This window comes from Sinocyclocheilus grahami, unplaced genomic scaffold (genome assembly GCF_001515645.1).
Source record: "Sinocyclocheilus grahami isolate Dianchi unplaced genomic scaffold, SAMN03320097.WGS_v1.1 scaffold279.1, whole genome shotgun sequence".
In the NCBI taxonomy this organism is placed as follows: domain Eukaryota; kingdom Metazoa; phylum Chordata; class Actinopteri; order Cypriniformes; family Cyprinidae; genus Sinocyclocheilus; species Sinocyclocheilus grahami.
The window spans coordinates 392,996-411,603 of NW_015505458.1; the positions used below are offsets into that span (position 1 = coordinate 392,996).

General features: G+C 38.9%; 1 protein-coding gene and 2 long non-coding RNA genes across 4 annotated transcripts in view; 1 reads left to right on the top strand and 2 right to left on the bottom strand.

Moving 5' to 3' along the window:
* LOC107600143 (uncharacterized) overlaps positions 1 to 5,043 on the bottom strand; it is a 15,576-nt gene extending 10,533 nt beyond the window's left edge. The window contains exon 1 of the long non-coding RNA XR_001610731.1: positions 4,942 to 5,043. This is a non-coding gene — a long non-coding RNA (uncharacterized lncRNA). The remainder of the gene's footprint in view (positions 1 to 4,941) is intronic.
* On the top strand, positions 1,128 to 5,623 carry LOC107600142 (uncharacterized). The gene is made up of 3 exons (XR_001610730.1): positions 1,128 to 1,295; positions 1,662 to 1,797; positions 5,475 to 5,623. It is a non-coding gene; the product is annotated as an uncharacterized lncRNA (long non-coding RNA).
* Positions 5,624 to 10,872: 5,249 nt separating this feature from the next.
* Positions 10,873 to 18,608, bottom strand: part of LOC107600141 (cytoplasmic protein NCK1-like) — an 11,090-nt gene continuing 3,354 nt past the window's right edge. For both annotated transcript variants that reach the window (XM_016291943.1, XM_016291944.1), the window contains exons 2-3: positions 12,205 to 12,923; positions 10,873 to 12,078 (exon numbers count right to left, since the gene is read on the bottom strand). In XM_016291943.1, the coding sequence (XP_016147429.1) occupies positions 11,878 to 12,078; positions 12,205 to 12,923 (920 nt within the window). In that variant the 3' untranslated portion in view covers positions 10,873 to 11,877. The remainder of the gene's footprint in view (positions 12,079 to 12,204; positions 12,924 to 18,608) is intronic.

The following is an 18,608-nucleotide window of genomic DNA, read 5'->3' on the forward strand; positions in this document are numbered from 1 at the left end:
TGCTCATCATTAGTCTCGTGAAGCCGCTTTCATATTGCTGTTCACTCACCGGGTTGATGCTCAGGAAATGCTCCGGCACAGCCACCGCATGTAACTTTTAACAAGATTCACTTGTTTAAAACACCCTTAAATTGTATTAACATTTACTATATAACCATTATTTCGCTAATAAACATCTAAATAAATACATCTCTATGGAAACTAATTTATTATCTCCGCGAACGATCGCAGTTTGAGTATAGTTCTGTGTAAATGCATAGATAAATCGCGCTGTCAGCGGGCATTTCATAATCTAGAACGACAAAAACATTATTAGTAATTCTGATATAACATGCCAGTTGAGAAATGCAATAAAATACAATGTTTTGTTTGTTATATTTCAATATTCCAGAGAATATCATTCAGTGAATTAACATTATCCAGTGAATTATTCTTCACTCTTTAGCATATTAAACAGCTTATACACCTACTAAACTGTAGTTTAAAATGAAGTTGATATGACTCCTTCCATTTATTTTCTCCATTTGAAAACAGGAGACCTTCTACATTTATTTTGCTTATTGTTAATATTAGTGTTGCTGCTGATGCTTTAATTAAAATGTTTTTTTTAGTATTTCAACACTCATGAACTCGCATTGTCATAAAGTCTAGACATATCAGAATTTTATAATTGTGATTTCCAGGTTTTGAATTTATGGAAATTAATGACATACTTCAAAGTCCAGGGAATGTAGTGCTTTTATATTGTAGGGTTTTTGTTGTCGTTAGATTTGTCAATAGGTCTCAGTGCATTCAAATTCTATGCAATTTCTATTTTTGTATGTTTTACATTTAATTTATTTTATTGAAATACTAACTAATAAACCTAAACGACACGACATGCTGAGCTAAGGTTGAACAAACACTGACAGAAACTGATGCATAACTGTGATGTTATTGCACTTAGGCCTATATATATATATATTATTTGTCATGCTGATTCTTCTATCAATTACTCAATTGGTTTCTAATCAGTCAATCAGATTTTGAAAACCACTCATTTGGTAACACATTTTAGGAATTGCAGCTCAGATTAGACTCGTTTTATTCTTAGCAGGGTAGTGAATCGTTGACACATTCGGTTGCAGCTGCACAGTAATGCCGTGGCTTTATGAAAGTAATATTGCATAATGTTTTCTTTGTAGGTTGAGGGGAGAGCTGTGCTCATCACGGGCTGCGACACTGGATTTGGACTGGCTTTGGCCAAGCACTTTCTTAAGCTCGGCTTCGCTGTGTTTGCAGGTTGCCTGTTTAAGGTAATGGTTCAACTATTCCTAAAATGTGCACCTCTGCTGAACTTCTGTCGGACCGCAGCTGATATATAAACATACTGTTGGTCTGAAGTAAAGGGAGCTTAATATGATGCAATATAGTTCACAAGATTGGGCTTGTGTCAGACCATTTCATAAGTCTAGCAGTATAACCAAAAGATAATTTCACGGTTATGCATATATTATCATATAGTTCTTTGTGGCTGGAAGTTGCATTCACTTGTTTGATAATTCAGAATAAACTAAATTACTCCCATTAGAATGAATCAAGTATACACTGTAAATGGCCTTGTGTGGCACAGTATGTAATGTTATACTGGTTTACTCCACATGTTTTGTGTGTGGATGAAGGATGGAGAAGGTGCAAAGGAGCTGGAGAACATTCATTCAGAGAAGCTGAAGGTTGTGCAGCTGGACGTCTGCAGCGAGGAGCAGGTCTCTCAGGCTGTTGAGTTTGTGACTGCTAACCTGGAAGAGGCGGAGAAAGGTGAGGGCTGTTTGCGTCTTCAGATCAGATCATCTCAGTTTGTAGAAGTTCATAGAGGATGGGCAGTTCAAAGGTCATTCGGGGAGGACCAGATGACCAAAACGGGGACGTTTCGGAGAAGTGCTATCCGAGTTTTGAATATTTATACACTGTTGAAATATTTATTAATATTCAGAACATAATTGTCATTTTTTTACTTTAAACTCCCGCCCACAAAAGCCCGCATAAAAGTAACCTATATAGATTTGATTCAGTACATCGATTGAAATGTATATGAAATAGTTCTGTAACATCTCGTAAGCTCCACAACATCCCAGCATAACTGAAGCTAAATTGTTATTTAGGCTAAGCATCAACATTCACAAACCACTGTTAGTTTTAACTGAAAAGCGAGCATGGTCTGCTGCGCACATCGTTTGGCATTGCAGAATGCGAGCAAACAGCTCTCCCTTTATATTGCTAAAAAGCTGACATCTCACACAATGAATATATGCATAATGAATCTTGCAGAATGTCTACACTTCATGCGTTATAATGAGAGGATGCGTGAACACGCAGTTTTCAGCACTGCGCAAGAACTTCTGAGCGGGGAGTGGATTCTGATTAACCATTGTGTTCCAGAAATCAACAGATATGTCTGTGATTGGCTACATTGCTCAAAGCTTTAAACACGTTATAAATAGAAACTCTATACGCTTGCGCATGTTAATCATTTTTGTTATATCTAAGTTGTTCTTGTTGCTTTTGTGCAATAGATAAAGCAATTGATATGTTTTTAGGTATTTTGTTTAGATATGTCTATTTTGCAGGAGTCCTGCAAATCATTTTATTCTCCCCCACACACACACACACACACACACACGTGTCTCACGGGAGTGCAGGTCTCTACTTTGGGTTACAAGTCCGACTCTCTACACATGTAAATATAATGTAAAAAAATATAATAATAAAAATTATATATATATATATATATATATATATATACACATACAGGTGCATCTCAATAAATTAGAATGTCATGGAAACCCATTTTCTACAGTATTTAGCTTTGAGTTATTTTATTTCAGTTTTATTTATAGTAACTTTACAACTTCAACTTATTTTATTTCAGTTAGTTGCCAAGGCAGTATTTCTCATTTTAATTTTAATCTGATTAAAAGTTTATATTCATATTTGATGTACAATTTTATATTTATGCTCTATTTCAGCTTCATTTCAGTTAATTCAATATTTACAGTCAGTCAAATGTTTTAATGGAAAGTGTTCTGGTGTGGCTGAAATTAAGGTGCCGTTTATTTGCAAGTGGGGGGAAAAAAACTGAAAAGTGTGGAACATTATAGTTAATTATGTTTCTGTAAAACCTCAAATGTGTTTTTCAATTTGTGAACTTTTTTCTTCTTTTACTTTTACATTTTTGAATGTTTATACAATTATATGCAGAATACTATTGTAGAATACAATACTTTATCCAATGTTTCCAACTTCAGACAGTCTTTAGAAAGCAGAATGACTTTGTATGATGTGTTAAAATGGTTAAATGCATATAATACATTCATATCTTCATTTTGACATCTCTATTTTGTTGCATCATTTTTTTTTAAAAATAGACCTAACAATATTTATGACACCCGTGCAGTTAATAAATAGTTTCTTATAAACCGTTTCTTCAGTGATCAGATTTATGCTGTTTGTTATTTTCTATCTGTGATTTTTAGCATGTAGATCTACTCGTATGGTTCCTTCAGGTCTAAACAGATGACCAATAATTAATCTGAAGGTCAGGTGGACGTGGCTAGGAATTGTTAAAGCTCATTTGTTTAGAGATAATAATGACCCCGCCCCCTGCTGTCAATCACACACAAAACCACACCCACCAGCTACAGCTGCATCGATGAATGATTCTTCATCACTCTTTATACCTGCTATAAACCATACGAGTAGATCGATGTACTAAAACTCAAACAGAAGATAACAAACATCATACATTTCCTTGAAAATGTGGCACACTGTAAAACGGTTTAGTTTACAAAACACAATAATATTACTGACTCCAACTCAGAACTGAAGCAGTATTATCCTCGTGTTATCTCCTTGATTTCAACACTTGAATATGGTGAAATAATATCTGTATCTGCTATCCAATAATATAACTGGAGCTTCTTATAAACTTATCACCTATAAGCAGTTGTGTGGAGTTTGATACTTCATTTTAGAGTTGTGTGTTCATTCAATAATAAACCCTAAATTCATGAAGAACGTTATTGTTCAAAATACAAGCAGGTTGTCATAAGTATTTTTGGGGTCAGGGGACTCATGAGGCCACAAGAGGGTGCTAGAGGCTCTGAGAACAAAAAAATGAGTGGAAAAAGATGCTACAGTACAGGGATGTCAAACTTAAAGGTCCCCTGAAATGCTTAGAAACATGCAGCGTTACTAAAAACTTTCATTGTGATTTCATGGGGACTTTAAGGTATGAATTCAATGTATTTAACAATAATATTTAATGCAATAACATTGATACTATACTGAGTTTACATCTCACAATTCTAAAATTTGTCTCAGAATTGTGAGACATAATCTTGCAATTGCGAGTTATAAAGTCAGCATTGCAATATATAAAGTCAGAATCTCAGAATTGTGAGATATAAACTCGCAGTTGCGAGTTATTAATTCCAATTCTGAGAGAAAACAGTGTGTTTTCTTACAATTGACAGTTTATATCACACACTTCTGAGAAAAAAAAGTCGCCAATACCTTTTTTTCTTTACTGGTGGAAGTGGACTTCCATATAGATCCTCCCATGTTACTGCTGAAATCCATCACAAAATACAACTTTGTCAGCTTAAGATTTCTTCTTGTAATGTTAAGATCACTAAATAATTACATATTTGTCCGATTTCCAAAAGTAGGTTTGTTTTTATCCATTTTTTAATGTGGCTCAATAAAATCCAATATATTAGCCGCCGTAGGTAAATAACGAGAAAAAAGTGCAAAACTATATGCACTACGATCTAGTTTGTAATTTTGACATTACTGCAATATAAAGCAGCATAACAGACTGCTTTTGTACAGCTGATATAACTGAAAGTGAATGGCACTAGAAGCTTCACACTTTCAAGCTACACATTGCCACCTCGCTCTCACTTTAAAAGGTGCTGTATGTAATTTGTTTGACTGTACTAAAGCATACAAATACCATATGTTTGCAGGTTTTTAGGAAACATGCTAAGTTCACATAATTGTTTCTTCGAAAAACAATGCTACAGCCAGTTATTCTACTTTGAAATGTTTGTTCCGTGTCAGGATGTCTGTTTTTGTTTTGGTCTGTGTGACTCCGCCCACTGCCAATTTACCCAATAGTATTTCAACACACCGGGTTGCCAGTAGGCGGAAAACATAGCATATTGCAGCAAAGGAAGCCAGCAAAGTCTGAGGAGGAGGGGGCGGGAGAAACAATGCTCTCCAATATTTTGAATTTGGACCGCAGTACCCAATTCGACAACTAGCTGTCAATATTAACTACTGCACCTTTAAAAATAAGGTGGATAAGCTATGAGGTTTAATAATTTTAAATGGTGAGCAAAAACTTTTTTATATTTACTTTGTTCATAACTGTGTGAATTTTATCAGGATGTCTGATCAGTGAGTTTAAGGGGCTTGGTGATTGTATCTTGCAGGTCTGTGGGCTGTGGTCAACAATGCTGGTATCTCCACATTCGGTGAGGTGGAGTTCACATCCATGGACACATACAAGCAGGTTTCAGAGGTCAACCTGTGGGGCACCATCAGAGTAACCAAAGCCTTCCTGCCTCTCATCCGCAGGGCTAAAGGTAAAGTTATGAACACACTCCATGCAGTCCAATTGTGTCTTCCTGCGGTCAACCTACTTTGAGAATGTTTCAGGCCTTTTGGTTTTGATGAACTTTCGGGTGTAGATAATATGTAATTTGGCTGAGTTTAACTCAAAAGTTCAGTTTGCAGACAAATGTTAATGTTTCTCTACAGTTTCCACATCTGTTAGTCTTTCACTGAATTAAAGGAATGTTTAGATCTTGTTTAGATCTTTAGATCTAGAGAAATTCAGACTACCAAATAATTTCATTAAACATGAAAAATGTATGCTTTTTTTAATTTAAAAAACCTACAGGAAAAAAAACACCTGCATCACTTGAAACATTGAAAAATAGCATAGAGAGAATAACTGTTATTATTATTCTCTCTCTGTTATGTATTTATTTTTTTGTGGGTTTCATGCTGCCCGCTAAGGCATAGGACACACACAGGCTTTCCTCCTCACCAACAACATTAAACACCGTGTCTACACCGGACGCGAGCGGCAAAATACGGTAGAAACCATTATAATCAGTGACGCTGTGTACACCGGATGCGGCGTGGCGCGTCCACAGACTGTATAGGGCGCGACACGACAAAACCCGACATTAAACTGATGCCTTGTTCTATTTATGACGTACTGACACAAAGTTAAAATGATTTGCAACGGTCGCTTTGTCGCGTCCAGTGTAGAGCTGTTGTGGCGTGACGTGACAACTGTAGCGTCTGGTATAGACACGGTGAGTGAAGATGAGAGCAAGATATACCTCGTCATATTTTCTGCATTTAGCTTTTAAATGACCAGCACCTGCCTGAGTCTGTGTGACTTCATCTATGGCTTTTCTCTTCACTTTCACAAACCGATCCATCTCCCATTCTAAGTATAGTATGACATTTGGAAACACTAGGATTTGGGATTCACAATGCTGATTTTACAAACTATATACAGTAGGATGGATTGCATGGGAACAGGAATGACATCAAATGTTGGCCACCGGAGTGAGCAGTTGAGCGGGCATCTGTCGCCATCAACCTCTTCTTCAACAGAAAAACACTAACAGTTTTATCAAATAGTGTACTGAATTATGTCTTCGCTCTCTTACACATGATGTAATTGCCTAATAAGGACCGTGTGTTTGCTTGGCTTTCTTGCTCGATTTCCTGTCGTGTATGTGAGTTTCTGGACATCCCGTAAGACTAGTTAAGAAACTTCCACTACAGTTTGCCTTATATTTAATATAGCTAGTACAGTGTGTACAGCATTCTCATCTAATATTTTAGGGATTTTCACTGGCTTTGGTTGAGTACATTTCTGTATTTAGGGAACGATGCAGACACAAGTAATTTCGTTCTTAATGGTCACACGGTACCCCTGTTGCTCTCTATCAAGTACTTTCTCTTCTTATAGCTGACATTTCACATAGTTTGTATGAATATTGCCCGTTTCTTGCCTTAATTGTTTCACTCACAGCATGTGTGAAGCATTTTGATTCCCAGCAGGTCTTCATTAAACGCTAACAATATAATTTCCATAACAGCGGAACACAAAATCATGCAGGATGACTCATTTCAAATGACATTTACTCAAGCACTTATATATAGTTTTAACCTCTGAAATTGTGATGCCACGTTTATGCTCTGGATGACATTAAAGAGATGTCAGCATTGATTTATGTAGTTTATGTCTTCCTTTGTACAGTCTGATAAACTCCTCTTACATATGAGGAAGAGTTTCATCTTCATGGAGGCAGGGAGCATACAACTACATTTGATTTTCTCAGCACCTCCAGGCCCATTTACGGAAACGGTTCACTCATAGTTCAGATAAAATGAGGTTACTCAGTAAAACTGGTCCATTCAGCCCACAACAGCAACTATGCTTGCTTTTCAGTAGAAGATCCAGGGGCCTGAATTAAGAATTCATCCTTTTGTAACAATTAATGACATATTAGCCAAAACATAATACAAAACTGTTACAGTGCCGCATAATTCAAAGCATTGTCCAAGCTTGGATGGATCATTCTGACCCAAAAAGATTTTCAGTATAAACTGAAATCACAGAAAACCACCATGTTCCCAAAAGAAAGGGTCACACACAAAAAAAACTGAGTCTACATGATTGATAACAACAGTACCTTTTTCAATTTCTAGTTACCTCATAAGCTGACAGGTATACGCTTACAACCAGCACAGATACTAATAGGTAATCATGTTTGCATGGGTCTACTTACCTTAGTCAAGAGTAGATGCAATATTTGACACAAATTAAAGCTGCGAAGCAAAGATTTTGTTTTGTTGCCCACTGAAGGGTGTCCAATCCTGCCCTTAGATCAGTGGTTCCCAATCCTGGTCCTGGAGAACCCCCAACACTGCACATTTTAGATGTCTCTCACCTGATTCAACTCATCAGCTCATTAGTAAAGACTCCAAGACTTCAAATGTGTGTCAGATAAGAGAGACATCAAAAATGTGCAGTGTTGGGGGTTCTCCAGGACCAGGATTGGGAAACACTGTCTTAGGCCATGTCCACACGTACACGGGTATTTTTATAAACTGAGTTTTTCCTTCTTCCGTTTAAAAAAAAAAAATCTCTGTCCACATGAAAACGCAAACGTATGCTATGAGGCACTGTCAAGAGCATGCCAAACCAACAGGTGGCGATATAATCTCAACCGTACAGCCATGTTGGCCAATCAGAAGCCTGAAAAATAAAAAATTCCAAACCAGAACCTATTTAAATTTGCTTGCAAAAATTTGAGCATCTACATAAATGTATTACTCTCTTTTTATTATAACTTTTTTATTTTGAAATTTAAGGTTATACAATTAATAAACTGCTGTGGCAGTTTCGACCTTGCATTACTTGCTTGAAAACTCAGAGAATTGTCACAAACCGTCCGCTACTCTTCCGTAGTGCAAGGGCTAATGGGCATTATTAGCCCAAACACCTCAGATACAGTATGACATTTGGAAACACTAGGATTTGGGATTCACAATGCTGATTTTACAAACTATATACAGTAGGATGGATTGCATGGGAACAGGAATGACATCAAATGTTGGCCACCGGAGGGAGCAGTTGAGCGGGCATCTGTCGCCATCAACCTCTTCTTCAACAGAAAAACACTAACAGTTTTATCAAATAGTGTACTGAATTATGTCTTCGCTCTCTTACACATGATGTAATTGCCTAATAAGGACCGTGTGTTTGCTTGGCTTTCTTGCTCGATTTCCTGTCGTGTATGTGAGTTTCTGGACATCCCGTAAGACTAGTTAAGAAACTTCCACTACAGTTTGCCTTATATTTAATATAGCTAGTACAGTGTGTACAGCATTCTCATCTAATATTTTAGGGATTTTCACTGGCTTTGGTTGAGTACATTTCTGTATTTAGGGAACGATGCAGACACAAGTAATTTCGTTCTTAATGGTCACATCACCTGATTCAACTCATCAGCTCATTAGTAAAGACTCCAAGACTTCAAATGTGTGTCAGATAAGAGAGACATCAAAAATGTGCAGTGTTGGGGGTTCTCCAGGACCAGGATTGGGAAACACTGTCTTAGGCCATGTCCACACGTACACGGGTATTTTTATAAACTGAGTTTTTCCTTCTTCCGTTTAAAAAAAAAAAATCTCTGTCCACATGAAAACGCAAACGTATGCTATGAGGCACTGTCAAGAGCATGCCAAACCAACAGGTGGCGATATAATCTCAACCGTACAGCCATGTTGGCCAATCAGAAGCCTGAAAAATTTTCCAGTAGGCGGAGATAACAGCGCAGGCTCCGACGTCGCAAGCCAAAAACTCCGGTTTCGCTGTCTACACGATAACACTGAAACCTGAGTTTTTGAAAATCTTCACCGTGGCAGGCGTTTTTCAAAAGTGTTCGGTTTCAGTGACCTGGTGCTGCATTTGTGTGTGGACAAACGGCCAAACTGTGTAGAAAACGCTGCGGTTTTAAAAATAACCGCATTCGTGTGGCCAAATTCTTGCAGAATTTACTTCTTAAGCTAATTAAACACATGAACCAGCTAATCAAGACCTTCAGGATTACTAGGAATTTCCAGCAGGTGTGTTGGAGCTAAAACCTGTATGAAAATGGGCCCTTCAGGAGCAGGACTGAACACCCCTAGTATAACCCACTGAACTTAAATATGGCTTTTACCCTGACTAAGGTCAATGTCAAGGGTGCCAAAACCTACTTCCAGATCTTCAGACTCACTAGAAACTTCTAGGCAAGAGTGTTGAAGCTGGTTGGAGCTAAATTCTGCAGGACGTTGGCCCTCCAGGAGCAGGATTGGACACCCCTGGTCTATATGGTAAGGTCACTTCAGTCAGGAGACGAATCATGATAAGTTCCCCAACGTGGATGTTTGTATGACCAGGATATGGTCCATGCACACCAGTCACTTATCGGGTGTATTACGCACATGCAAAGCGATACTCAAATAACAATCTTATAATAGTGTAGACGAACACCAAAACTTTGGCTCCAACAACTGAGATGAAGGCACATTTTAAAGCACAAACTGATATGACTACACATCTCAGAAATCCCTCATCCAAAACAAGTGGATCTCAACTGGTTGATCAAAACCCAAAATTGAGTAGTAGGGTTGTTCTCATAGATAAATATTATCCAACAAGTACTTGCATGTCTCAGCGATCCTCTCTCCCCACACACACACACACTCCCCAAAAAAATCCTCATTCCTCAACTCTCGCCCCAGTCCAGCTCCGAACAGCTGGACAAGTAATTATGGTCATAGTGATGGTCCCCTGGAGAAGAGCCCAGATCATCACCCTACTCATAAGGCTTCAGAAAAGAAACGTCCATGTTTTTCCAACTTGAAACAGAGACGTGTCCAGGGAAGTGTCTTTCCCATTGCCTGGTCCAGCAAACATGCTTATCTATGAAGTTTTACATATAAACATCTGATCCTCAATGGAACATCTCTCTCCGTTTATCATAAACTGTTGAAAACGAAAAGGAAGCAGCACTGTGGATCTTGATCGCCAAGCGAAGAGGATCCTTCCTTGAAACCTGAGCTCACAATGCTGCCTTCATGCTGACACACTTTCATTCATCCTCTACACTACAATACATATGCTCATTTGAGAAAGTGTGCAACCAAATGAGTGCAAAGCAAAGACGAACACCTGATGAAACTAAACCAACCCACCACCACCATTGATAACAAAAACCATACCCAATTGTAATACATCAGTTGTAATGCGATTGCAGCCTTGATCATGAAAGACTGTTTTTATTAGTAAAACACTGAATCATAAAAGACCTATTGTGTACACAAATTTGGTTTAATTTTCTTTAATCTTCAGTCATGGCATTGCAATTCAGGCTCCAATGAAGATCTGCAAATCTTGCACAAACTCCCAAATTCAAATAAATGTCTAGTAGAAGACATTAATCACAGCTAAGCCCTTTGACAAAGCGGAGACATCATATTTATGGCATGGCATGGATTCTGACAGTTCCAAGATGTCTGAATAAATGTAGGACTCTATTGTCAAAGCTAGCTGACAAACCACAATAATAAGCACCTTGATTGTCACGGAAGCAGAACTTCTGAAACTTTACCCCTCATAAATACAGATGTCATCCTTAACGAGACCTCATACTTTAATGTTGGAAACATGCAGTTGCAAGAATATAGTTCAAGATTAATCCCAAAATGATTGTGCCTAATTCTGAATATTGGTTTTGGTCACTCACTTTTATTGTTGGAGCATTTTGCAGAAATATTGATTCCTAATAAATATAGCAGATTATGTAAATTACAACAGTTCTGTGTGGTTCAGGCATTGCAGGCAGTAAAAGACAGTATGTGAGACCTCTGAAAAATGTTGAGAAAAGTTCTTCTGCAGTCAGGACTTCCAATAGCAGAAACTTGAATTGACAGTAAAAAAATTGGCAGGGAAGTTAAAGAACAAATGAAAAATACATTTTGGAAATCAATGAAAAGAATATACATTAACAAAAGAAGACCTAGGTTGTAATTCTAATACATGTTGACATCAAAATACACTGCATCACCTATGGTCTAAACATTTTTGTATTTTGATACATTGGGCGTGTCCCTCAATGAAATTCAAGCAAGTTTCTGAGCGAATGAACGGGAGTCCATTGTCCATCTCTCCCTGTACCTCCCTTTCTTGGAATGCTTGATATTCCCAGTCTGTCTGGAAGTGTAGTCATTGTTAACTGGATATTCTTTCTACTTGGATCAGGAGGCAGCCAGAGCCTTGACCAGGTAGAGTTTGTCGCCCTGTTCGCTGGTGAAGATGGGCGCTTTTTTGTAGTGTTCCACCAACTCCTCCATTGAGTTAAACTTGCGTTGTCCGATGCAGTACAGGTTGTCCTTCAGTTGGACTTTGAAATGCTTGTTTTTGGACTGAGCTTTCAGCGATATTGAAAAGTCATTGGGCTAGAACACAAAAAATAGAGAGAAAGGGACAAAAATGGTCAATTTAGACCAATTTTTGAAAGCAGGAATCTCAGCATAAACAGCCTATTTATCAGAATATAAGAAGGAACATTTCTGTCTACTTACTGAGGACTCACTGTCCCGGATAAGAAAGTCTCCCTCTGTGCCCCTCTGGTTGAGTGCCACCTCTGCCTGATGACGCGTCACCTTCCCATAGTACCACTGCTTGCCAGCGAAACGTCCGCTGGATGAAGGCTCAATGTAGTCACAGTCAGGTGTGGGCGGCCCGGCCATGCTGGCTGAGTTGTGCGACTCCTGCAGAACAGTCACGTAGTTCTTCGGCACAAGTCCCATCTGCCCATCGGCTTTGCGACACTTCCACCACTCTGGGTCGTTTTCTGGCTTCTCCACAACATCCATAACCTCCCCCTTCTCAAAGTTCAGCTCTTCATCGTTGCCCGAGCTGAACGGGTAGAGTGCCTGTACTGTGTGCAGCACCCGGTTGCCGTTCGCACTATGAACAACAGCAGCCAATTTCTCAGACAAGCCGGCAGAGTCGTTGCTCGCCGATCCATCTGCATCCTCCGTCACGTAGTTGGATGGGAACCATCCTGAATGGCCGTTGTAGCTCCCCCTCCACCAGCCATCACTGCACTTCTCCATGACGATGACCCTTGTGCCCTTAACCAACGACAACTCATCTTCCCGCTCGGCCGTGTAGCTGAATTTGACAAGTGCAGGAAGGTTTAGGTCGTACAGACGTTCACCATTGTCCGGGCACAAGTCCGAGTCGGCGTTAGAGGCGGTTTCACGCATGCCTGTTTTCCGTTTCACCTTGCCGATCCCTGCATACATACAGAAAGAAAAGCCATTAAGGATTTCCCAAATACACAACTACTTGTGGCATTGCAGATGAATATTGCAGTCAGTGTGGATGCCCAAGAAAATTGGCAATGCAAAAAAGTTGAGCAGAGGTCAACTTCATTGAAACTAATGAGTGGGACTGCAATGTTTCAAGTCCACCTTATATGTTAACAAATCACCTTTTCAGAGCTTGTTGCTGCATTGTAGGTTTGCCTTTTACATGAAGAATATGTAAAATACTGCTTTAGAAAGTGGCTGATACAAGGTACAAGGCAAAATGAACAGACTTCGTTTCATGGGGACAGTGGCCTAATGGTTAGAGAGTCAGACTTGTAACCCAAAGGTCGCAGGTTCGAGTCTCAGTTCTGGCAGGAATTGTAGGTGATGGGAAAGAATGAACAGCACTCTCTTCCACCTTCAATAACCCTTGAGTAAGGTACCAAACCCCTAATTGGTCCCAGAGCGAGCAAAGCAAAAATGGCTGCCCAATACTCCGGGTGTTTGTTCATGGTGTGTGTTTGTGTGTTCACTAATGTGTGTGCAGTTGGATGGGTTAAATGCAGAGCACGAATTCTGAGTATGGGGCACTATACTTGGCCACACGTCACTTCACTCACTCACTCAGAAGCATTTTCCTGACACCTTCAAATGCAGCCTAGGTAGGCAAACAGACTAGGTTTTGTTTCAGTTTAATGCAATAGCTTCTTGACAGTGAACTTCAAAATAGCACATTTAATTAAAGGCATCCGTAAGGGAGTGTTGGGTTAGGTCCATGGATACTGTCGAGGATTCCGACTTGTCTGACCACATTAGGTCAAGCCAAGCGGGCTGTTCTGGAGAATATCTGACCCCGAGGCCTTTTGACTATGCTGCCAGGTTTGGCAAAGGTTTGTGAATAGTGTTACCATGCAGGAATGTCCACTTGGCAGTGAAGTTTGTACCGGCCCAATCCAAAGGCCCAAGGACAGATAAACACTATTTCTCTTTACATACCTTACAAAAATGTAATGCAGCAACAAAATGATGGTATTAAACTGTAATACCATGGTCATTTATATAATACAAAATGCATGGCACTACTATGGTATTACCATAGTATATCTGCTGGAAAACAACCTAAACTAGCCCAAGGTTGTTTGCTGGTCTAAGATGGTTTGTTCAAGGTAAAGCAACCCCCTCTAAAAACCATTAGATTAGACCATTCTCACCAGGGGAAAAATAAGTCCACCAAACCACCTTAGGCTGGTTTACCCTGTTTTCAACATGGATCTGTCCAAACAGCTATCTGGGAAGTAGGCAAACTCAGCCTTTATATTTATATTTTAAATGAATATACCTGAAGGCATTGCTCAAGAAAAATACTTACCAGATGTGATTTAACAAAACTTGACAACCGAGAAGCAGGTGAAACCTTGGAACCTCTCTTACCTAATCTGAAAGGAAATCGCCCAATTTACTTTATGCTTACTCAGGGGTTAAAGGTTAACAGTGACAACAAAGCTTTTCCAACGGCCCTTTCTGCTTTGAGCGAGATGCTTATCAAAGCTCAAGGCCAGAAGAGTTTACTCTGTGCTTGCGGATACCTCTACTGCCTGATTTGCATGACAAATATATGAAATCCAAAAACAAGATATATTTGCCTCTGACCTCTAAGCGATGTCCGATTAAGGGGGATTGACATTTACATGATCAACGTGAGCAGGACATGAATGTGAAGTGTACAAGCGATACTAACTGGAGCATTTAGTGCCTCATGCGTGGACGTGTTGGTGCATGTAACCACGGCTGTGTGAATCTTCTGACAGCATGACTTTGACTCTTCTACAAATTCAAACTACTTTTCTTAAAGGGATAGTTTACCCCAAAATGAAAATTCTGTTACAATTTATTCACCCTCATATAATTCCTTTCCTACGAGCTGTCATGACCATATCATTAGGTCAGCGAGTTAATGAGAACCAGATCAATATGATTCATGACAGAATCATTCAAAAAGGTTTTGTGAACAGCTTGATCGATTCATTAAAAAGATTTAAATTAAAAAAAAGTTTGCATATTGCTACTTTTTCAACAACAAAAACGGCATCTAATATTTGAGTCATCATCACGCAAACCTATCGTATGGCTTCATAAGACCTGGAATATAGTGAAAAAGTAGTTTATGATATTGTGCTTTTGTGTCCTTTTTGAAACTTGAAAGCTTCAGTGTGTAACTGTATCGAAAAGAGTGACCAGAATAATTCTCCAGAAGAAAGTCATAGGTTTGGCAAGACATAATGGTGAGTAAATGACAAAATGTTCACTTGTGAGTGATCTGATTCATTAAAGAAAAGAAAGAAATTTGAATAAAGTAGTGTGAATAAATGCAAATCTGGACTTAAGTGCAGGTTAAAATATACAAGGATTATAAAGGCAAATTTCAAGTTGTCACTTGTTAAAACAGGCAACTGATCTTGGCTGTGTGAATGTTCAGACCAGTGGTGGTGGTTTTCTTGAGCGTGATGCGACTGATGTTGTTTCACGAGACAGGGAAGGTAATCCACCCACTCAGTCATTGGATCAGTCAGTCTACATGGTCTCTAGAGAGCTGACATGGACAGTTTACGCAAGTTTATTTTCAATTCTCTTAACTAACACTCTCAGACAGTAACTGACCACATCAACACAAACACACAATTTCCCAAACCGGTTGGATCACACATGGTGGGTGTATCCCACTTAAGTATATGCTTTTTTAACACTTGGAATTGTGCTTTTTAAAAATAGATCTGTACATTGAAGAAAATGTTAATGACGCTTGTCAAAAAACTCACCACCATAATGCTAGGAGGTTTTGTCCCACCCCAAGTCTCTATGAGTCCATGGATTGTGCTGCTGATAGAACAAAACACATTGTATAGAGCCATGGTGTGTTTCCTGAATACAGAATTAGGAATGTTCCTGGATTCCTACGATGGACGCTCAGGAAGGAAGCTGCACGCTTTTGCATGGCCATATATCAGTGTCTGTTTTTTATTATCCACTCCAATATTAGTTAACTTTTAAATCAATTTTGACCAAAAACTGTCATTTACAACAAACTGGTAACCATTACAACTTGTAAAACCCAACAGAGTTTGATTCATCTAAAGCTTCAATCCCTCCCGCCCAACAGACTACATCCACTTCCCTTCCATTTTTAAGTCTTTCCTGTGAGTGCAACACGAGCCAACTCAGATTAGTTGTTTCCTATGGTGAGTTCATCCTATTGTTCTCCAATAAAAGGCTCTACTCCATTTAAAAACAACATACAGCTATGAAAAGGTGGATTTTATGCTAGGTAAATATATGACATGACAAAATAAATAAATGATAAGTGTGGAAAACAAACATAATCTAAGTCTTGGTAGTACCATGGAAAATGTATTGTTTCTGATGGGAAATATTTAAATATATACCATGGTACTGATTGATGACCATATTCATACACCATGGTGTTTACAAGATGCTTAATGGTACTTTGAAGAATATTTGTCATGGTATGGTACATGTCCACATGACAGCTGGCATATAGTTGCCTACAAAAATCATACAAGAACGAGAAAACGCAAAGATATTGTTTGTCATCTGAATTTTCGGAGATTATGCAAAATGTATCCAAGTGCATGAATGAAGGAGATGCAAGCAAAACTCTGAAAACAGGAAAGAAAAATCACTTGCACTTCTAACGTAAAAAGCTGGGCTCGAAGCCAAGCGGAAAACAAGACATTCGTTCAACTCAAAAAAGACAAGACATCAAAAAGCCTCCAATGACAGTGACTGTAAACCACAGAGCCGTCTTCAACTGCTCAAGAATGTGTGCACATCACATGCTCGCTCGATGCACAAATAAATTAAAAACTATCTGCAAGGAACAGACCTCGAAACTCATTTTAACTTCCCTAAATGAAACACCAAATGCTCAACAACAGCTTAAAAAACCTAGCTAATGCAAAGACACATTCCGCAATAATGGGTGAAATATTTCATACCAACAATAAACAAATAATAATAATAATAATTTTAGTTAAAATCTGATGAAATAAAAATGTGTGTGTGTGTGTATATACAAGTAATAAAAAAAAAAATTTAAAGACTATTTTAGTCAGTTATTTTCTTTATTAATGACATTTTTAACACAAAAATAGCTGATAACTGAAATTCTATACTACTGTAAATACATTTTTGTTTTAAATTCAATTAAAAACAAAAATATATTTTTTTATTTGTGTATTTATATTAAATTTATTACTTATATTAATTATAATAATGCTAAAGGTTTAAGATGACATAAAATATATATATACACATTTTATATGATTTTCAATGCTGTATTACAGTAATGATAAGTATACACAAATTATACAAAATACAGTAGATTTATTTCTTTTGATTTTGAGGTGAAACATTTCGTGAGATTCACCCTTATAAGCACTGACGCTCATTTCTGATGCAGGTACTCTGTCAACATGCTGGAATAAATAGCCTCCGTTGCACATCTGTGCTTGTTTGGCTGGCGCAGGTCCGTCGAGAGCAAGCGGCAACCTCTCGCTCTCTCTCGTGAAGCCAACACGGAAGTGACTTCAACTGTAATTCGTCAACTGGCCGCTAGAGGCTGGCTGCAAAAGGGAGTCAATCCCATAGACTCCCCATGTTAAAATGCCCAACTTTACAGCAGAAAAAAAACATGTTTACAGCCTGGTTCAAAAAATTATTTTTGTCTATATAGCTAATTGTGCCCTTCATGACAACTGTGAGGGGGGGGGATTTTTTTTATAACTCATCCGTTTAAATTATATTAAGCCTTAAAGTTCTGCATAATTAAGGGCATGGCCACTTGAGTGACAGGTGGATTACCGCTGCTGTCACCAGTGTCGAGCTAGGTGGGCGTGGTTTCAGCAACCAGCACCCGCCTCTTTGCCCATTTTCGATTATCCGGGAGTGACGCGCGGTGTCGCGCTGCCAAGACGGCGACGACCGGCTCCGCTTACTTTAGGTTAGTGCTGGGCAGTATACCGGTTCATACCGAATACCGGTGTTTATTTGTGTTATGATATGAATTTTTTAAATACCACAATACCGGTGTATGCCGCTTAAACAATGTTGGGAACGCGACACTGTTTGAAAGGGGTCCCTTTTCACTGTTGCACTGTGGTGAGGGAACAGCTGTATGTGTTACTAAGCGTGAAAGCTCAGAAACTGAAGCTGTAGAACCAATAGAACGTGATGACACAGAAGAACTCATCCACAATATCCACACTGACCTCCACAAATATCCACCGCACCCTGCCATCAGCTCCCGCGTCTCACACACACACACACACACACACGAGCGTGACTTCAGCACTAGATTTAGCAACTTTCAGACCTTTTTAGTGGCTCTTTTTCCATAGAATATTCATACTGACAAACCTAGCGACTTTTTTGGATAAAACTTAGCTATGGTTCAGTTGGAAGATTTCTCCAGTGCTGTCCCGCGAACGCGAGGTCTGACTTTCCCGGCGCAGTGTCATCTCTCGGCGTCTGTTCTGTGCAGTGAGCGGCACAGAAGCAGCGCATTCAGTTGGCCGCACCGCAGCCGACTCGTCAATAAATGAGTACAAAACAGCGTTTCCTAGCACCTGTCGCTTAGACAGACGCTGTGTGTT